At 50.4% G+C, this 10,924-nt stretch overlaps 1 protein-coding gene across 2 annotated transcripts in view; it reads right to left on the reverse strand.

The window, feature by feature from the left end:
• The window catches only part of LOC138472865 (interferon-induced protein with tetratricopeptide repeats 5-like), a 156,030-nt gene extending 153,267 nt beyond the window's left edge, over positions 1 to 2,763 (reverse strand). The window contains exon 1 of one of the 2 annotated variants that reach the window (XM_069611254.1): positions 2,614 to 2,763. In XM_069611254.1, the coding sequence (XP_069467355.1) occupies positions 2,614 to 2,618 (5 nt within the window). In that variant the 5' untranslated portion in view covers positions 2,619 to 2,763. The remainder of the gene's footprint in view (positions 1 to 2,613) is intronic. The other variant, XM_069611251.1, reaches the window with a different exon arrangement.
• Positions 2,764 to 10,924: the final 8,161 nt, after the last annotated feature.

Raw genomic sequence — 10,924 nt, forward strand, 5'->3', positions numbered from 1 at the left:
TCAAGAGGGGTCAATGTGAGCTGTAACTTTGTAACATAGAGTTTCATAGTGACAGTTGTCCAAATAAACACTTTCTCTCAAGGTTTCTTGATTAAATAATTATTTATGAATTTAACAGTCAGTTATATAAGCCTTCTTCAGAAGGGAGAAAATCACATGTAACTTTTAAGGATACTTCAAAACACACTCTTAGTTTCTCTAAATCAGATGATACCCATTGGGGATGACACACAGACACTACCTACACCCTCAGGTGACTTAAATAGCTAGGACACTGTGGACATTGATTTATCACTGGTACATTTAGAGCAATACTGAGTTTGGTGTAAAGGTTATTTATAGGCATAAAACATAGGTTAACACAATACTTCATAAACAGGTAAGTACTTTTCAAAACCCTCCAATGCAAAGTAAATTAACCCTTTCCTGGAGGAAAGGTAAAGGCACAGAGTCAGAGGTAGAAGAGTATTTCAGGGGGCCAGGCAAGTCAATGTGAGTTGAGCAAAGTCTAGGGAAGCTGAAGATCTTCTGGTAGGTACATCAAAGTCTTGCACAAAGTTTTAAAAAGAGTTTGTAGAGATAAAGAACACTTGAAAAACCACAAGCTGCAAGGCTTGTGAAGGGCAAAGATGCAAGCAACTCTGCAAGGCAACCAAGACAAGTCTCAACTGAGAACTAGCAAGGCTACACAACAAGAGGTAAGTCCTCTTAGGTTTACAGTACCTTTGGTATGAAGAAAACTGGATCCAGCTGCACTTTTGTTCTTGGAGGTCTGCAGTTCCTGTGTTCCTGGGCCTCAGTCGTGGGGACAAGAGGGAGGATGTCTAGAGACTCTGGCAAAACGAAATGGACGGTCGGTGGCAGCAATGGGCAAACTTCAATTCAGCGGCACTTCGCGGTGTCAATTCCTCGGGTCTTAGCAAATAGCACCACTGCAGACTCTTGGCTGTCGAGATGGCCTTTCCTTGCATCTCGGATCCAGCACTCTGTTGAGGTGGCTCAGGCTCAGTCAGTCCTGTTTCCTGGGAGTCCGGAGGATCTTCCTGGTGCTCTTGGCCAACTTAAAAGTGATACACTTGAATCTGGTGTTCCTTTCCCTGGCAATCGGATCCTGCAGCAGCAGTGGAAGTACAGCCAGCTCCAAGAGGATGTCCAGACGAGTTCACTTTGGAGTTGATTGGTCCCACCAACTCAAGGGGAGAAGTCGTCCTTTCGGGGCTTCTCTAGTCGAGGCGAATTCGGAGCTTCAGCACAGCAGCAGGGCTTCACCGGGCAAACCAACGGTCCAGGAGTTGCAGCCGGCATCTCTTCCAAGTTCTTCTTCGGATTCCTTTGTTCCAGTGGTCGACTCTACCTTCCAAGCAAAAAGCCTCACCTTCCAGGACAGCCAGCCAATCACCTAAGAGTGCATTCCTGTCTCCTAGGGGACTAAGCAACCCCTGCCAGACAGTCTGGAGCCAGAGGTGGGCTTCACTAGTGAATCCTGCCAAAGACAAAATGAACAAAGGGACCAAACCTGGTTTGGCGCGGAGAGTAAATCTCAAGAAGGACCTTTCCAGCAGGAAATGGCGAAAAAAGAAGACCGGGACCATTTTGACTAAATGGAAACCCATGGGTGCTTTACCAAGGCTGCAATTGCAGCCCTCGGTAAAAACACACAATGGTAGTCAAAAGTAAACCACTGCCACCAGCCATTAATTGTAGAAAGGGTAACATACAAATGTTACATGAGAAACTAGACAAAGGGGATACTAAGTAACCCCTCCAGCATCCTATGGTAAGATAGTGTGTGCTGGGTCTAGAAAAGTTACAATTTGTAAGTAAAGTCAATTTCACTTTACTGCTCTTGGAAACAGGGGTTTTACCAAGAGAGGGTATTTAAACCTTTTGGGAAATATAAGAGACTTCCCTGTGCCACTGCACTTAAGGTGCTTTGTGTCACAATGGGCCTCATTACACGGTAGGTGGTAACCATGGCGCTATTAGCACCATGGTTGCCGCCGGTATTTTACCGTGTCCGCCTTGGTGGATGGCGGAATTACCGCCCTACTCCAAGGTGAGTGGGGGCGGTAATTCTCCATTCACCAAGGCCCTTCCCCATTCCCATTTGTGCCCCCATAGGGCATAATGGGAATGGGGAAGGCACTAATTATGGTACCGCAAATTGCGGTACCGTAATTAGCACCAAGGTCCCTTTGGTAAAACCAGCCGTTAAAGTCGGGTCCCGCAAGGGGAACTCGTAGTAAGGCGGTAAGGGTTAACCTTCCGTGTAATGAGGCCCCATGTAAAGATGATGCCTATGGAGTTGGTCAGACTCCAAAGTCAAAAGAAACACAGGGTTCAGATTAAAGAAAAATACATGAGAGAGTGGGACAAAGTTAGACATTAAAGTCCTAAAGTCCAACAAAAAGAGATGGGGTCTCTAAGGTAGAAGAGAATTAGCACATTTCTGATAAATCTCCCTAACACTTTATAATTAAACTTCTGCCAAACTGGTGAAGCAACGTAACTATCTGCTACTATGACAGGACCCATCAAGCTCTGTTTTGAGAAAATGGCATGTAAATAAAACTACATACGTTTGCATGCAGCGCCTTCTGAATCTTGCCTTACCTCATGTTTTCTGCTCTTTTCGTCCACTCAGACTCCGATAGACAGTCTCCTCCTCTGCTACCAGTAGACTGCCCGGGTTGTGTGCTCAGGCTCTTACAGAAACCACTTTTATAAACCTATCTCCAGTGTCATGTGTCTTGAGAAGGGCGGACTGAAGTGAATGGAAACCAGAAAATGAAACTCAGGCACAGAAAGCAAATCCCTGCAGCCGCAGTCCCCGGGAAACGAAACTCACGGAACTGGACATGATCATGAAAACAAAGACCTCGCACAGAGGCGAGCCTATCTATTTGTAAGAGTTCCAGTATATGTTGTACATCTTTTTTTTTTTTTTAGTGCTGCGTGATTTGTGGCTATGGATCTTTCCTGGCATGGAAATTTGAAAGTGTTATTTGTATTGTTTCCAAATGTCTTCCTCATAACCGGTGCTGAAGTTTTCAGAGGAGTGAGTTGATGGCTCGCCGACCTTAACGATAATGATATTTATCTGTAGGGAAACGATCTTTGTCTTTATCTAGTTGTATATAGTGTCAGTTTTTGGGGGGGGGGGGGTAGGGAAGGCACCGGAGTCTTCAATTATGGCTCGTTATTTTGCATTTCACATTGGTGCCATAAAAGTCCACACAATATCACTTCCCTGTTGCTCAATGAAACAACCCTATAGTCCTGTTACTTTTCCCCCCAAATGCAATGCGCGCTATTCCATACGGTCTCATTCGCTCCCCCAAACTGCCTACCTCTGCCCCAATCTACTTTTTTTGGTAACGTTAGTGGCGGATAGTATTTTAACACATAACAGAAAAAATAAAACTGCAGGATCATTACAGATGCAGGACACTCACAGGGTCGGACTGGGACAAGAGATAGGCCCGGACACCCAAAAAAAAGTGGCCCACCCCTCGCCTCAAAAAGTGGCCCACCCCTCGCCTAATCAAAAGTAGCCCTCAAACCATCATCCGTGAATCGCATCAATTCACGACTTTATAGAAAATGCTACTTATGGAGGGTTCATGTGACTGTTGCATGTTATGTTTTGTGTAAACACTTGAAAAAGTGATAACATTCCTTTTGTTCTTTTTTTAAAAAACATCATCATCACATAGCTTAATACTTATTTTGCAGAACCAAACTCAAAGCATGTCTACTCATTGCCACCAGTAATGAAAATAGAGTTGCATTTAATAAGCAGTACTATGTACTGGAACAACTCCTATCTTGTATGTAATAAAACATTGACCTTTCTTAACATCCCCAGTGTGAAGGGTTCATTCCCGTTGCTCATGCATAATGTGACAAGACCAGACTAAGAAAAGCGAATGAAGCTAGCTAGGTACTGTGCCATCAAATGGGAACTGGACCTGTTCGGAATTCTTGTTGGCTGCACACACTTGATTTACGTGCACTGAGCCACCCGCTGGCTGCACTTTTGAGTTACCTGCACTTCTCCCTCCACCCCTTGCTCAGAACTTCTACCCTTCCACCTCCCTGCACTTGCGCGATCTGAATATCACAGGGCCTATTAACATCATTGTTTTGTCCTCCCTCAGTTTCCCCCTCCTTGTCTTGTCGCACCTAGAAACACTTATAAATGCCATATCATGTGTTATCATCATATCATGTTGAGACTCCATCAGTAATCAGTCCCTGTCAGTATCAGCAACCCTACCTTTGGCTCTCCAGTGGTTTTGGACTGCAACTCCCATCACCCAAAGGCCATTTAGACAATGGTGAGGGATTATGGGAGCCATTGTCAAAAATATCTGGGGAGCCACAGGTTACAACCCCCCTGCCTCTGGGTGCCACGGATGTAGGACTGGGCTTCAATTCCTCTGGGAATAGTATGTATATGCACCTCACTGTGCATTATTCTAAATAGCACATATGATCTGCTACTGTTCCCATCCCCCACACTCACTGGGTCTGGGATGGAACTTTTTTTTGTTAGCTAATAGCTAATATATATGGCATGAAGAATTTCTGAAAAATCGGCATGTTTTATCAGTGGCAGTTGGGCAGCAATCTAAGACTGCAGGCCCTCGTGAGTCCGTACTGTGTATTACTACTGTATGAATGTCATGTGGAAATCAAAAGCAGTCAGAGCACACATCCGCAAACCTAGTCACTGGGAGCGGAGCTGTCTCGCAGTCTCCTAGGTTACACCCAACTAGTACCAACCAGGCTCTCTGTGCAATTATTTGCCCAGCCCAGGATGAGGATCACAAGACTGCACTGCACTGTAATGCATCCCAGTACATAACTCCCTGAATGCCAGCCCATACCTTGCAAAAACAACCTCTTATTGACTGGCATCAAATCCGGCTTCCACCACCCACGAGTGACTCCATAATCGAACGAACGTTACGCTACTTGTGCAAATCGCCCCGAAACAGGAGGCTATTCTAACAACATGCTGCTTGAGTGCCCCACAGGTGCTGAACCAGTGAAACAGCACTTGTAAGGACTGTGATGCAGGTGGGCACTTCAATAACACATTCAAGAGTGCCACAGTGCTTGCGCCAAAACAATATTGTGCTGCAATTTGAGCGTCGTAATGCCGCATATTTTTGAGTGTGCCGTGTAAGAAGGGCTGACTGAGCTGTGAAGTGAGTGCAGTAGTGTTGCACATATAGGAGTCCCCCATATGCACTCTCGACAAGTTTTAATGCTGCAATATAGGCACTGCAATGGCGCATACAGAGGAGTGCCCTATCGGTCTTTTGCCTGGCGTAGTTCAGCAGCGTATAGGGTGCAGAACCAAAATGTCATGGTTTTCATCCACGTTGTAACGTGACGTGAGCCCGGCCCTGTGCCCAGGGCTCGTGCAATGTCACAGAGTGCGCCACCATGTGAACACTTCAATAAAGGGCCGAGCGGCTTCCCGCTCAGCATGCATTTGCCACCAGACTCCTACCTCCTCACATTACTTCACCAGCACCATACTGGGGGTAGAGAGCGCTTGCCCTGCAGAGCCCTTCAGCAGCAGGGTCCGGACACCCCGAGCCCCACAGCAATCCCTTGGGAAAGACAGATAAGGTGTAGAGGTGTAGAGGAAAAACAACCTAGTACTCCCACATTATGCACACTGGAGGTATAAGGGTACATTGTTTATAAATGCTGAGAAAAAGAAATGCTACACCGGTACAGATTGATTTATAGTAAACCTGAGGCCATCACTCTGTGGCACCACTACAGAAGTAATAAAGTGGAGATGGATGGAACAGATCTTCACAGTCTTGTCATATTCACATTCAGAAGTATCGTGGGTGGGGAAAGAGGGTAAGAGTCAAGCAGGCACAGGCCCAAAACAAGACTGTGTGCCGGGGGACCCAAGAGACCCATATTGCATATTTATAAATAAAACCAACTGAATACTCAAAAACAGTACACCAGCTTATTATCTCTGTGTAGTTTGGTTGCAAATAAAGTAATTGCCTCTCTCTCTTAGTAATTACAGGGCACCTGCAAGCCCCTTACATTGCAGGTGGAGGCACAATTTACAATGGTAAATTACCTCCGCTCTGCTCCACTCAGATAACATATTTCATCTCTAGGGATGTTGTGTTCCCTCCTCCATTAGCAGAAGGTTTGTGCCCTGAAGCCCCCCCACCCCTGGCATGGAAGTCCTTTGTATCAGCAGCAACGTTTAAACACATGTCCTGCACTATCCCCCATTCAGACCTCTATACGAGGCCTCCTGTAGACCATTACAATACGCCTCTACAAGGCCCCATATGAACACTCTGCATTACACCCTTATCTCCCTCTACAAACGCTGATCAATCCACTCTCTCTCTCTATACTCCTCCCGTAGGGAAACGTACTGAGTAACACGGGTTAAACATGACAGTAGTAGAGGGATGTGTGGCTGGCTGCATCTGGCATGGCATGTCTTACCTCGGGTCCAGTGTGTGTGTCCAGTTAGAAGAGCTTCGGTCTCCAGTCGAGTCTTACCCTGAGCCTGGGTCAGCTCTCAGGACAGGTGGTCAGTCTGCTGCTGCTGCTGTGTTGTGTTGTCAGTCCGTGACCCACTGACCGTGACTGGGCTGGCTGCTGCCTGCTGCCTGCTGCCGGTGTCACTGTGGCCAAGCCCAAAATCATCATGCCCAGGGTTTGGAGGAGGCCCAACTCTATCCTCTCTCTCAGAGAGTCATGTCACTGCGGCGACGCTGAGTCTGCGCGCGCGGCCTGAGCTGCACCCCCATTCCCAGGGCCCTGCCCAGCCCCCCAGGCACAAGTAACAAGTTGCTTTCAACTTTACAAAGGAGGGCAACACATTTGTTGCTGCTACTTCCTGCAAAGTTGAAAGCAACATGTTTTGATAAGGTGCCGGGAGGCACTTCAAAGCGAGCCGGGGGCGGCCCGGGCCCGAGGCGAGCACTCAGCACCAGTGTAGTGGCTGCACGGCCGCCACGGCGGCGCGGCCCTCTGAGCTGAGGGCGGGCTGAGCAGCAGCTCTGAGCCTCTAATCATGCACATAATGCATGATGAATGCAGATGCATTAATGCATGCATGCATGCAAATGATTTATCAAAGCAAGGTAACAAGTGTTACCTTGCTTTGATGAATAATTATGCAATGCTGTACAGGCACAGCGTGACAGCCCTGCCCGCCCCCCTGTTGCAGAGTGCGCCATGGTGCTTCCTCTGACAGCTGTGAGGCAGCCGCCAGAGGCGAGGCGACTCGCAGAAACAGCAGGGAGAGGCCCAGGGCCCTGCTCTGAGCTCTCGCTGACTCGCTCAGAGTATTTAATAATTACATTAATAAAAAATAAAAAAAAATAAAATCGCTGCAGGGCTCAAAAAACCGGCCCAGGTCCGGCTCAAAAAACCAGCCCAGGTCCTCAGATCGTATCGGCCAGTGGCCGATGGGCCGAGGCCGCCAGTCTGAGCCTGGACACTCATGTATTAGAGCGCTAACGAGACGCTCTGGCGAAAAATACATGCAAACCTCCCAATTTGCATATGGATTGCACCAACAGAAGTGATTTCACAGAAAAGCACATTGCAAGGAGCATCATCAGTCTTTGATACTTGGAGGCACTATGGAAGTGGATTTAGAATAAGTTGTCACAAGTAAGCCAAGTAGCAAATAACATTGTGGTGCAAAATACCTAAATTACACTGTTATTATATATGGAGCAACTCTGTAGTCATTAGGCTTTTTTTCATAATAGCATGATATATTAACATAAGCTATGAAGTAAATCAGAATCATTTACAGAGCTACAGATAAGACACAGTGATATTAAGGGGCCGATTCATGGAACAAACGTGCGCCGAAAATCTTTGCGCAAGCATGCGCAAGCGGAAAAAACAGGTGCACGCGCACGTGTGCGATTCATGGAAGTCCCTGCGCGTGTTCACCGCGGGATGTGCGCCAAACAAGTCACTGCAACATCCCGAAAGGCGTGCGCGACGCGCACAGTGAAAGCGCACAACCTCAGCGCATACACCGGAAAGTGGGCGGGACACGGGGCGTAACGTGTGGAATGGGGAACAACGCTCGAAAATAAGGGCGTAACTGGGGATGTACTGCAGGGAAGCAGACGGAACGCCCACACGCACTCGAACCACACGTATTCATGGAATCGAATAGGGCAAAGCCACGCACAGCCATAGACACGCACAAGCTGAAACACGAAGGCAGGCGGTAGAGTCCCAGCGCACCAAAAAGTGGCGCTGGGGAAGTTACACACGCGATTGAGCGGGGTACGTGTATTTCGGGTGTTTGCGTGAAGTTTTTCACGCGATCGGGCCTTGGGGAGCGGGCTATGTGTATTTCAGGGGTTCGCGTGAACTTTTTCACGCGATCGGGCCTGGGGGAGCGGGCTACGTGTATTGCAGGGGTTCGCGTGAACTTCTTCACGCGATCGGGCCAGGGGGAGCGGGCCACGTGTATTTCAGGGGTTCGCGTGAACTTTTTCACGCGATCGGGCCTGGGGGAGCGGGCTACGTGTATTGCAGGGGTTCGCGTGAACTTTTTCACGCGATCGGGCCTGGGGGAGCGGGCTACGTGTATTGCAGGGGTTCGCGTGAACTTTTTCACGCGATCGGGCCTGGGGGAGCGGGCCACGTGTATTTCAGGGGTTCGCGTGAACTTTTTCACGCGATCGGGCCTGGGGGAGCGGGCTATGTGTATTTCAGGGGTTCGCGTGAAGTTTTTCACGCGATCGGGCCTGGGGGAGCGGGCCACGTGTATTGCAGAGGTTCGCGTGAACTTTTTCACGCGATCGGGCCTGGGGGAGCGGGCTACGTGTATTTCAGGGGTTCGCGTGAACTTCTTCACGCGATCGGGCCTGGGGGAGCGGGCCACGTGTATTTCAGGGGTTCGTGTGAACTTTTTCACGCGATCGGGCCTGGGGGAGCGGGCCACGTGTATTGCAGAGGTTTGCGTGAACTTTTTCACGCGATCGGGCCTGGGGGAGCGGGCTACGTGTATTTCAGGGGTTCGCGTGAACTTTTTCACGCGATCGGGCCTGGGGGAGCGGGCTACGTGTATTTCAGGGGTTCGCGTGAACTTTTTCACGCGATCGGGCCTGGGGGGGCGGGCTACGTGTATTGCAGGGGTTCGCGTGAACTTCTTCACGCGATCAGGCCTGGGGGAGCGGGCCACGTGTATTTCAGGGGTTTGCGTGAACTTTTTCACGCGATCGGGCCTGGGGCAGCGGGCCATCGGGCCTGGGGGAGTGGGCCACGTGTATTGCAGGGGTTCGCGTGAACTTTTTCACGCGATCGGGCCTGGGGGAGCGGGCTACGTGTATTTCAGGGGTTCGCGTGAACTTTTTCACGCGATCGGGCCTGGGGGAGCGGGCTACGTGTATTGCAGGGGTTCGCGTGAACTTCTTCACGCGATCGGGCCTGGGGGAGCGGGCCACGTGTATTTCAGGGGTTCGTGTGAACTTTTTCACGCGATCGGGCCTGGGGCAGCGGGCCACGTGTATATCAGGGGCTCGCGTGAACCTTTTCACGCGATCGGGCCTGGGGGAGTGGGGTACCATTCACCGTCTGCTTTGCGTGTAGAAGAAGGCGTAGCCAACACCCGCTGTGAAGTAATAGCGTGTGAACCCCAACGGATGGAAAACACACGCACCGCACGAAAAGCACGTACAGAGCAGTGTAAAGGCACGCGGGATCTCCAAGCCCTGCCAGGGCAATGCTATTGCGCGAAACGTCATAGACGCGCTTACGCTGTAAGGGCTTTTGGTCCAATGAAATCTTGTACACGTGCTGACGCGCTTACGCGCTAAGGGCCTTTCCTCGAATTACACGCTGACGTGCAGGATTTTCACGTGCCAAATCACTCCGTATCAAGCTGGCCACGCGAAAACACACGGAAGACCACGCTCCTGCCCAGAAGGCCGAATCACTGCCCCCCAGTGCCCCGAGCAGCCTCCCACGTGCCATCTGCTGCTGCCTGCCTGCCTGCCTGCCTGCTGCCACCGTGCCCTGCCATTTGGTGCCTGCACATCAGCCATCTGCAGGGGTCCAGTTGCTGTGTCCACCCCTGCTGGAACAGAAGACTCCCGACTCGAATAACATCGCTCCACAGCCCAGCCCCAGGACCCAGTTGCCCACCCACTCCTGCCCCTGGGGTTGCCATGTCGGGCACATCAACATCTGACACCAGTGGCAACCCCCGGCCAGAGGGGCAGAGGGGCACCAGCTTCACTGCCACCGAAGTTGGTGTCCTGGTGGAGCAAGTCCTGGGGCAGTATGATGCCCTCTTCGGATCGTCCCGCGCCAACAAGGAAGGACGGGAGAGGATCTGGGCCGACTGTGTGGTTGCCATCAACGCGGAGGGGGTGGCAACCCGCACCATCCAGAAGGTCAAGAAGCGCTGGGAGGACTTGAGGTCCAGGACCCTCATGAAGGCCCGGTGCCTCGTGGAGGGGGGCCGGGGCCGCATGAGTTCCATCCAGTTGAGGGTCCTGGAACATGTACACCCAGCGCTCCACGCCCAGGTCCTTGAGAGGGAGACCCGTCTGGAGTTGAGCGGTAAGTGGCCAAGCATTGCTGTGTGAGACAGGGCATGTTGCAGTGTGCTGGTTGTCTGATACTTGCCTGCATGTGTGACATAGGCCATGTACGCATGTATATGTGCAGGGACATCATGGTAATGCATGTGCGACCAGTAATGTGTGTACCGCACGGTTGTTGCATGTGTTTAAATGCGACATGGGGAGCTCTGTGCAGATTGCACACATGAGAGCATGGCAGTCTCGGTTCCTGGACATGGGTGGGGGCGAGGGATGGGTGCTGATGCCAGGTACATATGTGGTATCCATGTCTGTGTGCCTGACCTGCGTGTCTG

Source organism: Ambystoma mexicanum, chromosome 8 (assembly GCF_040938575.1).
Source record: "Ambystoma mexicanum isolate Mex_15411 chromosome 8, UKY_AmexF1_1, whole genome shotgun sequence".
NCBI classification, from domain to species: Eukaryota; Metazoa; Chordata; class Amphibia; order Caudata; family Ambystomatidae; genus Ambystoma; species Ambystoma mexicanum.